This window comes from Arvicanthis niloticus, chromosome 2, assembly GCF_011762505.2.
Source record: "Arvicanthis niloticus isolate mArvNil1 chromosome 2, mArvNil1.pat.X, whole genome shotgun sequence".
NCBI lineage: Eukaryota > Metazoa > Chordata > Mammalia > Rodentia > Muridae > Arvicanthis > Arvicanthis niloticus.
In genome coordinates, this window is record NC_047659.1 from 45,335,290 (window position 1) to 45,353,395 (window position 18,106).

At 43.8% G+C, this 18,106-nt stretch overlaps 1 protein-coding gene across 4 annotated transcripts; it reads left to right on the forward strand.

Annotated features, from left to right (window-relative positions):
* Positions 1–4,189: 4,189 nt before the first annotated feature.
* Klhl23 (kelch like family member 23) lies at positions 4,190–17,022 on the forward strand. Of its 4 annotated transcripts, XM_034496510.2 has the most exons (5): positions 4,190–4,329; positions 4,651–4,912; positions 6,057–7,271; positions 10,630–10,782; positions 14,671–17,022. In XM_034496510.2, the coding sequence occupies exons 3-5, from the start codon at positions 6,059–6,061 to the stop codon at positions 14,979–14,981; spliced, it is 1,677 nt and encodes a 558-aa protein (XP_034352401.1). In that variant the 5' UTR covers positions 4,190–4,329; positions 4,651–4,912; positions 6,057–6,058; the 3' UTR covers positions 14,982–17,022. The 4 variants fall into 4 exon arrangements, with proteins under 4 accessions (XP_034352401.1, XP_076784999.1, XP_034352400.1 ...); XM_076928884.1 differs by lacking the exon at positions 4,651–4,912 and having other exon boundaries at positions 4,199–4,329; XM_034496509.2 differs by lacking the exons at positions 4,190–4,329; positions 4,651–4,912 and adding an exon at positions 5,041–5,260.
* The last annotated feature ends 1,084 nt before the right edge of the window (positions 17,023–18,106 follow it).

The following is an 18,106-nucleotide window of genomic DNA, read 5'->3' on the forward strand; positions in this document are numbered from 1 at the left end:
GTAAACCAGTCTTGAATTCAGAGATCCGCTTGACTCTGCCTCCCGAGTGCTGGGATTAAAGGTGTGGGCCAGCTTTTTTCACCTTTTTCTAACACTCTACAGGCACAGTCCAGCATTGTTTAAATTTATATACAGGGGGGGGGGGGGGGCTTTAACAAGCCATCAGGTGGAGAATGAAGGTCCCTGAAGGCCAAGTCGTCTTAATGTCCCTGTATTCTGCATTTTGTTAAAATACTAAGGTCACAACATTTATTTCAACCACATTTAAATAACTTTTTATCCTCAATTCAATATGATCATGCACCGTGGGAGGGGCAGCGGTGCATACGCATGAATTTGTAGGGCACACATGGACTCATGCAGAAGTCAGAACAGGGTGTGGGTGTTCTGCTCCACTACGGTCTGCCTTACTGACTTGAAACAGTCTCTCAGTGAGCTGAAAGCTTGCTAGGTGGGCTAGGCTTGCTGGCCAATGAGCCATAGGGATCTACCTGTCTTCCAAATCTAATGCTAGCATTATAGAACTCTTCAAACTTGAGAGGCTTGTACATGGATGCTACTGAGCCATCTCCCCAACTCCAAACACTTAAAACATTTTGAGACAGGATCCTACTTTGTAGTCCAGGCTGACCTGGAACTCAAGATTCTCCTGCCTCAGTGTTGGGATTACTGGCAAATTTAATATGAAGGTATATTCATAGAGGAAACTATTGACAGCTCCCTGGATGTTTAAATCCAGATAAAATTCTACTGCAGTGTTATTTACCAAATGCATCCTAGGCATTTACCAAACGATAGCCAATCAAAGTACGAGGCATGTCTTACAAAGATTAATGCCCTTCAGTCTTTTTGCCTGCATGTATGTAAGTGTACCATATGTATCCTGGTACCTGGAGAGTTCAGAAATGGGCATTTATTTCCTGAAACTGGAGTTATGGATGATTGTTAACTATCATGTAGTTTCTGGGACTCTAACCCAGGTCCTCTGGAAGAGCAGCCAGTGCTCTTAACGGCTGAGCCCTCTTTCCAGCCCCTTCTGAGAATTTTAAATTTGACTGAAGAGGACTGATGTTCATGTGTACTGCATGATACACAGTAGTACATCATCATGCTATTAATCTAAATAAAAATGCTTACATGGAGCCAAGCATAGCAGCTTGTGCCTTTAATCCCAGCAGAAGCAGGCAGATCTCTGTGAGTTCACATCCAGTCTGGTGAGACACAGTCTCAAACATTCAAAGAAACAAACAAAACAAAAACTAAACACCTCTCTTCCCAAGGAATTCTAGGTTATGAAAAGTTGGCAGTTAAAAACCAAACACCACACCTTCTGACTTGCAAAGATTTGTGTATTTAGAATGTTCACTTTGTATGTAGAGGCGGGTGCACATGTGTAGGAATGTGTGCACCTGTCTGCACCTGTGTAGGCTGAGGTTAACGTCAGGTGCTTTCCTTAATTGCTCACTGCCCTGTTTCTGAAAGAAGGTCTCAAGGGACCAAAGTTCCCCCATTTGGCTAGGTTGTCTTTGCCTCTGCAGTGCTAGCATTGTGCCCATTTTTGTTGTTGTTATGTTTTGTTTTTGTCTGTTTGTTTTGTTTTGTTGAGACAACATCTCTTTACATAGCCCTGCTGCCCTATGTAGACCAGGCTGGCCTCAAACTCTCTGAGATCCATTTGCCCCACCAAACCTTCACCAGTTGCTGGGATTAGAAGTGTGTGTCACTGCACAAAGCTGTGCCTCAAGTCATAAAGCTTACTTATTAAGGCATCTCTTCAACCCCAGAATATTCACTTTTTTTTCTTTCTTACTTTTTTTTTTTTTTTGACAGGGTTTCTCTGTATAGCCCTAGTTGTCCTGGAACTCACTCCAGAGACTAGGCTAGCCTTGATCCCAGAGATCCCCACCTGCCTCTTCCTCCTGAGTGGTGGGATTGAGGGTATGTGCCACCACTGCCCAGCTCACTTTTCTTATTATAGGAAGGAGACCAGAGGAGTGCTTATCATGACACGCCAGCTCCAGGGGACAGCCAAATACACCTCTGTGGACTGTACTTCTGCTTACAGTGTGCACTTTGAACATCCCTTGAGTAGCTTGAGCTTTATAGTTATATATTTTTATATATTTATTTATATTATATTTATATATCTATATGCAACAGCCTTATAAATTTATACCTATGATTTTAATCAGTAACAACCTGTTAGATCCAGTATGTAAATGAAGTACATAAAAGTGTCTTTTTTTACCTACCACCTACTCATGCTGATTAGGATACCACAATTAACATATCTAGCATTTAAAGGCAAGGCTATACTTAGTAGTGTATTAATGAGATAAAAATAATTATGTTTAGAAAGCAGGATTCCTTCGAAAAGCGAACTATGTTGACACACTGTCAGCTCTACGCCAAGCTCAGTATCTTCTAAGAATCATTGAGTTTCATCTTTGGTTGGTCCTTTATTATTTTAAGGCTTGGAATCCCGGACAGCCTGTTTTCTGTCATTATTTGTTTTATGCGTGCGTTTTATGTGTCTGGAATGTGACAAACCCCACTCACTTTTGTAGTGATCTCCTTGGGTTTTGTTTGGTGTGTTTTTTTTTCCCCTTGCTGGAAAATGAACTTGAGGTCTCTTTGATAAGGCACCAGGTGAAAAATAACTACTTTTGCAGTATGCCCCAGGGTCTGTGCTTCCTTTGGCAAGGGGAGGCTAACACATGGTGTGCTTGTACACAGAGGCCAGAGGCTGCCTCTGCTGCTCTTCCTTAGGAACTGCCTATCTTGCTTTTGAGACAGTGTCTCTCACTGGGGCCTGTAGCTCATGGACTAGGTTAGACTGGCTTCTCAGTGAGCCCTAAGAGTCCATTTTTGTCTGTGTTCTGAGTGCGGGACTACAAACACATGCCAACCTGCTTTTCATGTGGATTGTGGGAGCTGAATGCAAGTCCTCGTGTTTGTGAGGCAAACACCTTAGTCATTGGTCTTCATCCCTAGCCCCAGGAAACATATTTTTAAGCAATAATTCAGAACTAGGGATCACTGTAAGCAGATATTTTGTTTTGAGACAGGACCTTACTATTTTCAGTGGGGTAGCCTCAAACTCGGGATCTTCCTGCCTCAGCCTACTCTGCTAAGATTAGAGGATTGTGGCATCACCAATAGCTTGGAAACAAAAGTTCTAATTGGTTCCTATAACAATCTGAAAAATTCTGCACAAATAATAGTATGGTGAACCTTTCTATTCAAGACTTATTGATCATATACTGTTGTACTTATGTTTCTACCACATATAGATATATTTTATACATATATTGATCATATTCTTGTTATTCTACAAGGTAGGTAAAGAGCCTAGCCTATAGAGTTGGAGAAATAGTTCAGGGGTTTAGAGCACTTGCTGCAATTGCAGAGGACCAGGATTTCAGTCCCAGTATGCACAGAGCAGCTAACAGTCATTGTGACTCTAGTTCTAGGGGATCCAATGCTCTCTCTCTCTTCTGGTCTCTGCAGGCTCTTCACACATTATGGACACACATGTACAAGCATGCTCACACACACATGCACACAAATTTTAAAAATGATTTCTGTGTGTGTGTGTGTGTGTGTGTGTGTGTAGTCTAGTAGCTTGCTCAAGGCTGTATGTTAAGTGACAGAGTGAACTTTAGGCTCCCAATCGAAGTCTCCTTTGCTTTCTTGCTGTGGTATTAAATTGTTGACCAGACTCTGAGATGTTAAACATTTCAAGTTTTTTTTTTGTTTTGTTTTGTTTCTGTTGCTGTTTGTTTGTTTGATGTTGTTTTCTAGGAATCACTTGGTGCTCTTGAACAGAATGAAGATTTCTGAAATCTGGGGTGGGGTTGTGAAGTTCTACACAAACAACACTTCCCCAGGATCAACACTAGGATGTGGAATTAAATTAAAACCACTTAAAGAAGAACAAGCATGTTATTTGTTCAGAGCTTGCTTGGCAGGAAGGCCAATCATCAACACTCGTCCTTCCCAGAGGCTCAAAGCAGGCAGGGACATGAGAAGCGTGGATAAAAATAGAAGAAAAAGAAGAGGGAAAAAGCAAGGGGGAGGGGATAGTAGCAGCCTCCACCTCTGCTATCCTAGCTATCTGATTGGAGGCTGTTGGCTGGGAAACCCGGGGGTGGGCTACAAACACAAGTGATCGTTTTGACATATTTATACTTCCCTGGTTGGTCTTGAAGTGGAAGTGGGGATAGAAACCCAAGTTGGCTTCCTGGTTGTTTTGGTGCACTTTCAGCAGAGGTTGTTGCTTGGCTTTCTGAGCATCTTAGGTGTTTCAGAGTTCTCCCATCACGTAAGGTATGGCCATTATGTATCTGTATACTCTTTCATTTTGGCAGTACTTTAAGAACAACCTTAGTTCTCCGGTCGTGGTTTGTCCTGACCGCCTTCCAGTAAGCTCCCTGACAGCCAGGGACCATCTTTCAAATCTAATTACCGCTTCCCGACCTTATGAGGTTCTCCTAAGTTATTCAAAATCTTGTTGCTAAAAACATTTGATACTAGCTTTTGTTGCAATAAGAAAGTGGACTTTCTGGTGTGGCACAATGGACATCACCAGAAGGCTGGAGATTGCCCCCTCCAGCCGCTTGTGTTCTAACACAGTAACTCGAATCTTAGGTGCTTGGACTCAGCCTTGACCCAGGCTACCCCCACTTTTCCTGGAAGCTTCCAGGTTAACTCCTGATGTGCAAAGCAGCCCCGAGGCTCCTTCCTGCGCGCTCTGCTGGAGGCAGCATGGAGTTTGTGGGAAAGCGGCTACTTGTGGCATTTGAAGGCAGCCCTAATTGAAGACCTTAGTTTCGCCTTCTTCTCTCCGCACTTTCTCTCTCCCCGCACTCCACGGGCCTGGGCCGGCAGGAGGTCTCGAAGGACCGAGAAGGTACGAGGACACGCTCCCCTCCGGCGGTGACTGGGGACTCGGGCTTTCTCAAAGCAGGCGGTGCGATGGGCGTGCGCGCGCGAGCGGAGCTGGGCTGACTCGCGGACGCGGCCCACCTGCTGCGGGAGCCCCGGCTGCGGCGCCGGGGCGGCGAGGGGGCTGCGGGCGGAGGCGGGGAGCCGCGGGCCACCGAAGCCGGAGCGGCTCGTGGGCTGGAGCTGCACTAGCAGGCGGCCTCCGCCGCGCCCCGCCGCGCGCTACCAAAGATGGTCAGAGGGTCGGGAGGCGCCCCCGCCCCCGCCCCCGCCAGCCGCTAGTCCCGGTCCCACCTTCCGCGCCGCCAGCGAGGTAGGTCGGAGCCGAGCGGCCCGGGACCGGCCGGAGGGGCAAACGGGCCGCCCGGGGAACGAGGCCGCGCCGCCCCCAGCCCACGCGCGCCGGAGCGCAGACAATGGCCGTTGGGTGCGGGCCCGGTGGGGAGGGCGGGCCCGTGGGCGCCGCGGGGTCGTCCACACCTGCGCACCGGGCCGGGCAGAGGCCGCGGGCACCGGCCAACGGCGGCGCGCGACGCCCCGGAGCCGAACCCCGGCGCCGGGCCCCGGGGCGGGGCGCTCTCCCGGCGGGAACGCGGGCCGGGCCCAGGCGCTAGCGCGGGCTGCAGGAGCTAGCTCGGGCCCGGCCGCTGTTGTGCTGTCAGCAAGCGTCAGGGCGCAGGGATCCCTTTTCTGAGATTCTCTCCATCTTAGTGGCATCACAGTGTGATTAGAAACCGAGGGGGGAGGGGGAGAACCAACAACGCTGAATTGGGGCCGGGCTGCTGCTGGGTGACCCCTCGGACACTTGGCCTATGGACTCCCGGGAACTGCCAGACTGGGACAGTGCAGATACTGGGTGACTGGGGGTAGTAAGCCAGGATCTCTTAACAAATGGATAACTGAAAAATCTTCATTTAGTTATTCTAATTTTAAATAGACCATCGTATAAATAGTTCGGAGCATTTTGCATATGGTGTTCGGGCAGCTGATTTTTAGTCTAGTTTTGGAATATGCCTAATGCCATCCATGTCTGATGACTGGGATATTTAACATTAATTATTAGAGTTAATACACAAAGCTGAAAACGTGTTTGTTTATATTTATTGCAGCCATGGCTCTAAAAGGACAAGAAGATTACATTTATCTTTTCAAGGATTCGTCACATCCAGTGGATTTTCTGGATGCATTCAGAACGTTTTACATGGATGGATTATTTACTGATATTACCCTTCAGTGTCCTTCAGGCATAATCTTCCATTGTCACCGAGCTGTTTTAGCTGCCTGCAGCAATTATTTTAAGGCAATGTTCACAGCTGACATGAAAGAAAAATTTAAAAGTAAAATAAAACTGTCCGGCATCCACCATGATATTTTGGAAGGCCTTGTAAATTATGCATATACTTCTCAAATCGAAATAACTAAGAGAAATGTACAAAGCCTTCTTGAAGCAGCGGATCTGCTGCAGTTTCTTTCAGTAAAGAAGGCTTGTGAGCAGTTTCTGGTCAGGCACCTGGATATTGATAACTGTATCGGGATGCACTCTTTTGCAGAATTCCATGTGTGTTCAGAACTAGAGAAGGAATCTCGAAGAATTCTGTGCTCCAGGTTTAAGGAAGTATGGCAACAAGAAGAATTTCTGGAAATCAGCCTTGAAAAGTTTCTCTTTATCTTGTCCAGAAAGAATCTCAGTGTCTGGAAGGAAGAAGCTATCCTAGAGCCGGTCATTAAATGGACTGCTCATGATGTAGAAAACCGAGTTGAATGCCTCTACAACCTGCTAAGCTATATCAACATAGATATAGACCCAGTGTACTTAAAGACAGCTTTAGGCCTTCAAAGAAGCTGTTTACTAACAGAAAATAAGATACGTTCCCTAATATACAATGCCTTGAATCCCATGCATAAAGAGATTTCCCAGAGGTCCACAGCCACCATGTATATCATTGGAGGCTACTACTGGCATCCTTTATCAGAGGTCCACATATGGGATCCTTTGACAAATGTTTGGATTCAGGGAGCAGAAATACCAGATTATACCAGGGAGAGTTACGGTGTTACATGCTTAGGACCCAACATTTATGTAACTGGAGGGTACAGGACAGATAACATAGATGCTCTTGACACAGTGTGGATCTATAACAGTGAAGGAGATGAGTGGACAGAAGGCTTGCCCATGCTCAATGCCAGGTATTACCACTGTGCAGTCACCTTGGGGGGTTGTGTCTATGCACTAGGTGGTTACAGAAAAGGCGCTCCCGCGGAAGAGGCCGAGTTCTACGATCCTCTGAAAGAGAAATGGCTTCCTATTGCAAACATGATTAAAGGTAGGTGTAGCTTTTGCTTGTCCTGCATTTTTACACGCCTGAGTTTAGGTTAACAATCTTTGCTCTTTGAGAAGTAATTTTTAGAAAGAATGTTTCACACTGAGATAGTCTTGAGGAACTACAGTAGATTAGATAAGTGATTCCGCCCAGCATGATTCCGGTAGAAACAATACAGAACCCAGCCTGTCTGGACTTTAAAGAAAGCTCCAAAAACCACTCAGTCGGTGGAGTGCGTGGCTTCCACACCTAAGCTGAGTCCCTTCACCAGCACTATATGAGCTAGGCTTGTGGCTCACGCCCATGATCATGACAATTAAAAGTTTGGGGTCATTCATGGCTACATAGGTAGTTCAAGGCCAGCCTAGGCTATGTAAGACTCCATCTTTAAAATTTGTTAATTAAATCGAGTAAGTGTTTTAATATTTTTAAAAAGAATACTGTTCAAGTTAGAACAGAAAGCTACTTTGTGTAAGGAAAATAGTATAATTCACTCTCCCCTGTATATCCTTCTGTATCTTATCTCAAGTGTTAATGTGAACCTAGCTTAGAGACTGACCTGGATAGTTGTGTTAATTTATAGTTTTATTTTTTATTTGCTCTAAAATGTTTTTAACTTTGATTTGTTTCTGTTGTTTTGATTTTTGCTGTTGTTCTTTTTGTTTGGTTTGGTTTTTGTTTTTTGAGATGGTCTCCCTATGTACCCATTGCTGGCCTGGAACTTTCTAGTAGACCAAGCTGGCCTCCAATTCAGAGAGCTCCGCCCATCTCTGCTTCCTGAGTGCTGAAATTAAAGGTGTGCACCACCACACCTGGCACCCATGTGCTTTTTCCACCCAGCTTTCCCCACTTTCAGAATACACTGATCATCTCTGTGAGGCCTCTCACTAAAACTTTGGGTGGTTAGTCCCATCGGAATGTAATGTGCATTCTCCCCAGGAAGAGACATAACCTGTGCTTTTGTGACGCAGGCTTCTCTCAGAATAAAGGGCAGAGAAGAGGTCGTCTTACTTCCTGTGCCCTACAGAGCCAAGCATATTGAGTCTCAGTGTTTGCTGCATAAACACTGCATTTGTTGAGATTATTTAGCCTTGCCTGTTTTCCCTTCAGCTGGAAAAAAAGTTCAACTAGAATCTTCTTTTATTGCCCTTAAGCTTCCGTGCCTGGGAGTTCCAAAAAAAAAAAAAAAAAAAAAAAAAGACAGCTGGTAAATTCTTACCAAACTGGTGTCATTTTGTCCCAAATGTTTCTTCCCAGGCCTTTCTGTTTCTTTTTTAACAGTAGTGAGGGTGTGGGAATGTGACCTGGACTGGAAATGTGACCTGAAGTGATCCTTGGATGACAAGCCGGAAGCTTAGAGGCAGATGGTCTTACGATCACACACAGCTCTGGAGCCAAGCTGCGGGTCCCAGCTCTGACTTTCTCTGCCAAACGTGGGCACATGATTCAGCCCCTCTGCCCAGTTTTTCCATCTGTCTGATGGGGAGGGCATCCTTAGATAGCTGAGGGTGGAACACTAGGAGCAGAACGTGGGACTTGGGAAGCCTCAGTGTGAGGTCTGCTTTTTATAAGCCGCTGTGTATGGGGTTGGGTGAGAGTGTGGGAGAAGGTAGCAGAGAGCCTGTTGCTGTCTGGGTTTTGGCTTTGCCTGAGCGTAACCATGGCTTACTGATTCAGAGGCTGGTCCTGAATGTTCTGACTCCTTTCCCATAGAGAACAACAAGCCAAGTTCAAATACTTCAGCAGCATTTGTAAACCTGCAGGTGTTACTGCTTTTATTTCTCAGTGATGACAGTATCGATGATTTTATAGATAATATATCCTTGAGGATGGAAATTTATTACTCTATTGAAAATTTTAAGAATTATATTTGAAACAGTGTTTTCTGGGGTTGGAGTGGGGTACCAACCCCAGGTAGCTACTAGAAAAGAAAGCCCTATGCTTTTATATTACTCTTGGCGGTATGGGAGGTCTCCGTACTCTGCCATCCTTCCCCACGGGCCAGCTGTTTTTGAAGTCACAGAGATCTTTTCTTTTCTTCTCTTCTCTTTTCTTTTCTTTTCTTTTTTTTTTTTATTTTTTGAGACAATGGCGTGCTATGCATCCCAGGCTGACCTCAAACTCATATAATCTTTCCTCTTAAGCCTCCCAGATTCTGAGATTAGAGGTAAGAGTCACCAACAAGGGGAGAGGTGTATTGTTTTCATTTGATTCTTCTTTGTATCTAGCTAGCCCAGGGGAGGTTCCACTCAGCTCCACTTTGTGCAGTTTTGATGTGCACTGTCCTTATGGATAAGCTTATGCCAAAATTTGAGTTTCCTATTTTCCAGTAGAAAGAATATAATGTTATGATTCCTCAATTGGTGTTACTTGCACTATCAAGTGAAGTAACACGTTTTTCTGGTAACTACATTTGAGTAGAGTCGAATTTCAATTTCACTTCCCTTGGGGGAGGATATTTAGGGATATGATATACAGAGAAGAAATATGCCCTTGGCCTCTTTGAAACTCAGAGTTTTTCTTTTTCATCATTTACTTTTACATAACAACACACTCTTAGTTTGAAGTAGAGATCAACAAGGAGATTAAACTACACTGAAAGACTTACAACTGCACATTTTCAACTAAACTCAGCCTCCCTTCATACCTGGCCGAACCTGTTTTCTCCTCCTCACTTTTCTGTGGAGTCAGTCTCCCAGTTTTCCGAGTTCAAGACCTCAGAACCAGCCTGGTTCATCTTGTCATTGAGGCCTATCTGTTTGACCTCTCACTTCTGCCCTTCCGTTCACACCCAAAACTCCTAAATCTGGCGCTTGGTAATCCTGAGGTGATTCTGTCCCTACATCTCTCTGAGTCCTCTCCTTCATTTTTAGTCTGTCCCTGCTTCTGTTTATAAACTTGAAATGTTCTGCTGAACGAAGCCCAGGCATTTAGCTGCAACTTACATTCCATCTTTAATTCTCCCATTGTGCTAGCCTGCAGGCATTCCCGACAAGCTGATAGGAAGCTCTCCCTTGCTTAGAGCAGCTTCCCCTGTGCTTGCCAGAGTCCTAACCACCAGCCCTGGGCAAATCGGGTCACCCTGCTGTGATTTCTCCAGTCAAAAGCAATCTCTCTTTGATCTGAGCAATCCTGTTAGCATCTCTCTCTCTATATCTAGTATTTTTCCCTTCCTATAACTCTGTTCTAGTTATTCTAAGTGGTCGAAGAGCACACAGAGCCATTAGCGTTCACTCTTTTACCCTGTGACGTCTACCACAATGCTTTGCCTCTACCACCCATAACAACAAAACAGTAACAGATCAGTACTCATCTCAGGAAAGCATGAACAATCTAAGATGTGATTTTAATTGACATACAGGTGTGGGAAATGCTACTGCCTGTGTCCTACATGAAGTCATCTATGTCATTGGCGGCCACTGTGGCTACAGAGGAAGCTGCACGTATGACAAGGTGCAGAGTTACAATTCAGACATCAACGAATGGAGCCTTATTACTGCGAGCCCACACCCAGGTAACAAGAGTCCTATGTCAAGTATCTAACTGTTGTCATTGGGATAGTTGGAGCAGTGGATAGAGATTAAAGTTGAGTGAGTGTTTCTTCTCTCTTAGAAGCATGTTCACTTTGAATTTCAAGGACTATTAAACACCTGTTCCTAGATATGCAGAACCCTGTATGTGTGCTACCTTAACAGTCATAAAGAAAAGTGTTATCTATCAAAGAAATGCCCTGCTTCTGTGGTGTGTGTGTGTGTGTGTGTGTGTGTGTGTAGGCTAGAAGATTATGTCAGGTGTATTCCTGAGACAGGTCTCTCTGAACCTGGAACTTACCTATTTGGCTAGACTGGCTGTCTGGCAAGTTCCTAAGGTCATTGTGTTCCCACACTTCCATTGCTGGGATTATAGGCATGCATTGTCGAGCCCAGCATCTTATATGAGTGCTGGAGATCTAAACTCAGGTCCTTAGGCTTGTGTGGCAATCACTTTATCAGCTGAGCTATCTCCTTGGCCCCTTTTTGCTCTCTTTTACCCTTGGCCTGTCACACAGGGTTGGGAGTGGTAAGAGCATGCCCTTAGCATGGGTTAGGCCTTGGGTTCAGCTCCACTGGGATAGAGTGAGTAGGCTAGGCTTTTGCAGTTGCAACATATGTTTGAGAGTTTGCATTTGGATGAATTCATATCATGCCACCCTATTATTTTGAATCTTTTTTTTTTTTTCAGAACATCAAGATTTTAGTGGGTTACTGGAGAGGGAAATTAAAAATCTGCAAGCTTGAGATATGTGTGACTAACAGCAATAGTTAATTAACATCATTGAGTGCATCCTATGTAGGTTAGGGATTGACTAAGTACTTTACATGCAACATCATCCTTCATTCTCACTGAAATTCTGTGTATAGGTAGTGTTATCATTGATTTATGTATTTGGAAATGCAGGGTCCATAACTTAGAAAAGATGAGTAACCTTTCCAAAAACACACAGTTTGAAAGTGACGACCCAGGATCCACAGTCTGTCTGTCTTGATTCCATAGTCTGAGATGTGACCACTAAGCAGCTTGCTTCTGCTTACTGGACCAGCCTTTCTTGCTCTCAGCCCATGTAGCTGCTTCCACCTTGTGCATCTGTCTCATCTCTGCTGCATCTGGTGCTGCATCTCTGGTTGCTAACACCTTCACACTAGAGGAAACTCAGCTGCAGGATGCTCTAGCTTTGAAAACATAGATTGTGTAGACACTGGTCTTAGTAGTCCAGTCCTATTGTCTAGTCTAGATAATACTCCTATCGCTTTCTGTTATGATCAACAAAGTTATTGGAAAGTAATGATAGTATCTCATGCTGAACAAGCCAGTGTTTACTCAGTATTGGCTAGGTACACTATCCCAATAATTTTACATGTCTTAATCTGTTTATTTTTGTCTCTTTACAATAAATATTGCAATGAAATAACCTAGGCAACTAACTTGGTCGGGAAAGGTTTATAGTCCACAGTAAGGGGGTTCTTTTCCAAGACTGGTCTGCTGCCTGAGGAGAGCAGTAAATGGTGATGTCAGGAGTGTGTGTAAAAGCTATGGTCACCTCAGCAGCCAGTGAGGAAGAAGAGAGAGGGACTAGCCAGACTTATACAGTACTTTTCAGTGGCCTCCCATAATGCCCCACCTTTTTACGGTCCATAGCACTTCCTAATATCAATATCCTGGGAACTAAGTCTTTATATTTAGTCTGTTGGGGAACACTTCCCACATTTAAACCATGACTACGTATGTATGTATTTGGTGTGCTTGTGTGTGGTGTGCATGCTTGTGTGTGAGGATATGTGTGTGCACGCTGCACAGGCTCACAGAACACTCAGGTAAGGCCTAAGAGGGATATCATCTCCTTGGATGCTCTCCACCTTATATATTGAGGTAGGACTTCCCAGTGAACCCGAGACCACTCTTTGGGCTAGTCTGGCTTACCCTGAGGATCCTTTTCTCTCTGCCCCCTGAAGTGGAATTGTGCATTTCCATTTACATGGGTTCTAGAGTTCTGAACTCTGGACCTCATACATGGCAAGTGTTTTACCCGCTGAGCCTCTCTCCAGCTCCCTTGCTCTATTTAAACCTCCTAGTAATGCTGTGAGCTAGAGAGGTGGTATTGTTAACTGATTTATCAGGTGGTTGAAGCGATGACATTAAATACATCGTTCAAGGTCAGCCATCTAATGTTTGTTAGAAGTGAGGTTTAACCGGAAGCCTGGCCCTGGCTCTTCAATGTTTTCCCATCTGGACACCATGTTAAAGCCTGGGTTCCATATTACTCTGCTTATTCTGTACTCACATTATCTTTCCAACTAAATCCAATACATAAAAAATCAGATTTATAATTTAGAAAAAAGAATAGACAACAACAAGAAACAATTAGAAAACAGTTATTTCCATTAATATTTTAATATGTATTGTACAAGGTGATCCCTTTAAAAATAAGTGTTCTGGGCCTACAGACATGGCTCAGAGGTTAAGAGTACTTGATGCTCTCGCAGAGGATTTAGGTTTAGCTCCCTTACTTACATGGTATTTCATTAGTATAGTTCTGGTCTTTGTGGACACCAGGCATGCACAAGATCCACATATGTACATATATGAAGGCATTTGCACATAGACACAAAATAAAAAAACAATTAAAAATAAAAATAAGTGTCCCACAAAGTCTACAAGTTGTATATAAAGAGTATTTTCAAATATTGGCTACTTGAAAAAGAGTCTAACAGGCAATGTTACTTAGGCCTAGTGTTAGAAGGCAGAAAAGTTTGAAAATCAGCCCCCCAAAAAGTATAATATAAACCAATGGAAACACACAGTTGTAGTCGTGAAGTTTTAATTTATATTAAACTTTTCCTGATGAGATAATTTTTAAAGACACCAACTAGCATCTTACCAGTATGTTTTATTTGGCTGTCAGAGTGCTTAAACTATTTTTGAATTGCCTTGTTACCAAAATGTAAAACTGAGAAGATTTCAATGGTTTGGGGGCCTTTAAAGGACGGTGGTAAGGACTGGCAACTAGGCCATGCTTCCTCCTGAAGCGGTAATGACAGCCAAGCAGCAGCTGTCCTGTTAGATGAGGCCTGCGTTCTCCACCTCAATGCTTCCAATTCTGATCAAAGGACTTGGTGTGCTGCTTTTCTTATCCCTGGCTTGCTTTATACCATGGTGCCTAGAGGACCCAACAGAAGGAGAGACCTACACTAAAAGCACTCGCACAGTCCAGGTGACATAGGCCCCTCTAGAGCAAACTCCCAGCCACAGGGCCCAGAAGCCCAAAGCGAGCTCTGCTGGGGGACACCTCTCAAGATGGCTAAGTATGATAGCCATAGGCCTCAGTAGCCTTTGTGTATGTTTTCCTCACCCATTTCCCTGACCAGACAGGCAGTGTGAGGGATGCTAGCCAGGCCATCCTCTGAAGCAAGTGTAGTGGCTAAGACATCAGGTAGTCTGTCCGTGGTCACAAGGTTGCTGAGATCTTGAGAAAGCTATACCAGTTACCTAATTTAATGTCCTGTCAGGAGGAGTCTATTGCTATTGTCATGGAAGTTGGTAGGAGTCAAGATTGAAGATAGCCGTCAGTGACAAGCTCCATATGGTGGGCAGTTCTCAGAGAGATGGCGTAGTGGGTTTCTTCTTGCCGCTGTGTGTAGACAGTAATGATAATGATCCCCTGAGGACTAATGGCCATGCAGCAGGAACAGGTCATCTGAGTCAGATGGCAGGGACTAGATTTTAAGTACAGCAGAGGATGACAGAATCAAAATGTCACTATGTATCTACTTTTGCGTTCTAAATAGCAGAGCTATTGTACCCGCTGTACAGTAGCCCTTTTGTTATCAGAATTAAGGTTTTATTCTTTTCTTCTCCTTTCATAAAGAATATGGACTGTGCTCAGTTCCATTTGAAAACAAGCTCTACTTAGTCGGTGGACAGACTACGATCACAGAGTGTTATGACCCGGAACAGAACGAGTGGAGAGAGACGGCACCCATGATGGAAAGGAGGATGGAGTGTGGGGCCGTCATCATGAACGGATGCATCTATGTAACTGGGGGCTACTCCTATTCAAAGGGGACGTATCTGCAGAGTATTGAGAAATATGATCCAGATCTTAATAAGTGGGAAATCGTGGGCAATCTCCCAAGTGCCATGCGGTCTCATGGATGTGTTTGTGTGTATAATGTCTGAGTACACAGGACTAACCAGGTCATCACTAGGGACATAGTAAAAAGAGTGTAGAGTTTGGGGTACCTTGATATTGTGTTTTGGCACACGCTAGGGCATTGGAAAATTTTAATTCTAACCCTGCACCATTCCCAGACCCAGTGATTAATGGGAATAACATAAGAAAAATGTGATGTATGTATAACAGTTCAATTAGGAGAGTTAACCCCTCCTAGAATCTCTGCTTTTTAAAGGTAGAATGGAGTATCTGACACTTGGTAAAGGTGAAAAGCCTTTGTAGTGAATCTTCTCTTCCTGGTAGCATCAACACTGGGTATAGGTCAAAATCATTCATTCTGAGTTATGAAATGTCTGTTAGAAGTCTGTGGTACAGCTAGGCATGGTGCACACGCCTTTAATCCCAGAACTTGGGAGGCAGAGGCAGGAAGATGTAAGTTGAAGGACATCAAGACCAGCCTGTTCTACATAGCAACTTCCAGGCCAGCCAAAGCTACATTGAGACCCTGTTTTTAATAGCCTGTGGTGTACCTGTGTATATTACGGGTCTCTAGCTGGCAGGAATCTGAAATGTAAAGAGGGAACCTTCTCTACCTCTACAAAACAACACTTTAAAATGTTTCCCTTTAGAATTAGTCAGAACGTGGATTTACTTACAGTCTCTTTCCTTTGTGGTGTATATAATTTATTGCTAGTATTCATTATTTACTGTCAGAACTATACTAAACACTGTACAAATGATTGTTATTGTTCAAAGAGTTTGCAACTCAACTTAAAAGAATAGCAGCTCTAAAAAATGACTGAGAAAAATAGTCAAATATTTGCTGATGCTAAGGGCTGTGTTTAATTTTTAGCTTGGGTATAAATTGCTAGTTTAGGTTCTGGCTTAAGCATGTCGGCAGATCCTCTTTATAGATAGATGTCTGCATATAAAAGTGAGTTCCAGGGCCGGAAAGCATGTAGGACAGATGCGAGGCAGGAGAAAATGCACCGAGGAGAACCTGCACTTACTTGCCAGCTCTGCCACTAACCAGATTTTGTGACTTTAGTCTCTGAACACATCTGTGACTCGAGCTTCTTCACCCACGAACACTGGCACTTTGAGACACAGAATTTTCTATATCAAGAGTTCCTGGACCTTTGGAGCCAGATGAGGCTTGGGTGGCCTATGGGCCAGATATACCCTTTTCCATCTTCCTCTGTGTGCCTGCAGGGTCACTTCCCAAATGTGCCATGACCTGAGAAAAGGGGGAAGCGCTGCTTAAGTAACTCATTGGAACGGGAGACTATCTGTCCCGTGCCAGCTTGCTTTTATTGTTTGGTTTTTAAAGAGATAATACTTAATTTTGACTTTAAATAAAAACTACTTCTGATTGAAAAAAACTTTTAAGAAGACTATTTAATATTCCCTTCAGGTAGCTTTTTGAATAGATACAACCCTTTGGAGTTGTTATACGGTACTTGTTTTTAATAAAGAGTCATAAAAGTGACTGTCCTGTTCTAGTGAGGTGACCTGGCAGGTGACATTGCTTACCTTGCAGGCCCGAGAGCTGCATTTAACCCTTAGAACCCACTGTGGAAGAACACGTGCTCCTGAAGGCTGTCTTCTGCCTTCCACATGTGTGTTGTACTACACGTACACACAATGGAAGGAAATTAAACATTTTAAAGATGACTATATCCTTTGCCCTGTGAGCTCTCATTATTTTTAAACTAAAGAATGATAAAAAAATGTAAATGCATGAGAATGTTTATGTCTGCATCGTAAACAGTAACCACAGTACAGAGAACATCTTTATGTTAAAGGAAGAATGCTAATGAAATAGTGAGGTATACCACCATGACGGTAACTGTTGGGAAGACTGTAGAAGTATGATGTGTCTCTGCTGAGTAAGCACGGAACAAGCTAGTACTCGCACTGTAACGCCTGTACGCATGCGGGAGGTGATAATAATGTGAGCTGTTAGTGTAAGGGGATGTGGAATGGTTTTAAGTTTATTGAATCTTTTTCTTTGTATTTTCAATAAAAAATAAGTAAGTCTCCGTATGTGTGGTTAAGACATCCTGTTTGCGCCAACTGGGTTGAAGCAGTCTAACAGTGAAATAAATTATATTGCATTAAAATCTATACCTTTAATTGTAGGCTATTTTACTGTCTTCTCGAGAACACTTGATAGTTAATGCTGGGAAAACAGTGCACTGCCCAGTAGTGGTTTACAGTTTGCTTTGGGGGGCAGCCGAGAACAACTGCAGCCACTTTCCCATCCTGAGCCAGTTCATCGGTATCCTGAGGATGCCTAACTGCACCCTCACAGGGATGCTTCCCTGTGTGTTTCCACCACAGAGACACACCCCCCCAACACCACCACCCCCAACACCCCCGTACTGCCAGAACTTGAGAAGCTGCCACTTGTGCATTCACACTGAGGCTCCTGCTGGGTTTGAGGTCCTGGCCCTCATCTTATCTTCAGTACTCTCAATATTCGGTCACTTCGAATATGTGTAGAGTGTACAGTAGTGTCACCGTTTGTACCGAAAAAACATTCTGGAGGTGCTTGGTGGATCTTGAAAAAAGTGTGTGGTGGGGACATTAATTATAGCTTTTTTTTTTAATCCTGCTTTTTGCTACTGATTTGCATGTGAAGGAAGGATTGAGAAAGTACACAAAGTCTTGTCCGTTGCCACAACTTTTAAATTACTGCAGTATAAATCAAAATATATATTTGATATTAATTAATATTTAGGTTTAATGTGTTTGTTTGTTTGTTTGTTTGTTTTAATCTTGTTTTTTGAGTCAGGGTCTCACTATGTAGCTCTGACTGCCCTGGAGTTCACTGTGTAGACCCAGGCTGACCTCTGACTCACAGAGATCCACCTGCCTCTGTCTCCAAGTGCTCAGTGTGATTGGATCTAAAAGCCATTACACTGGGAAGGCAAACGCTCTTTAGAAAACAAAGAAAATGACAGAATGATTTTACTTGTGACTTAAGCTTAGGTGACTTCATTCAATTTTTAAAAGTTGCCATTTCTCACAGGTTTATTTTCAGTCATTTAGCTGAAACAGAAAGTGAACAACTAGGGCACTTGGTGCTTAAAGGCATAGTAGCCTTTGTTTTTACATCCATGTCAGT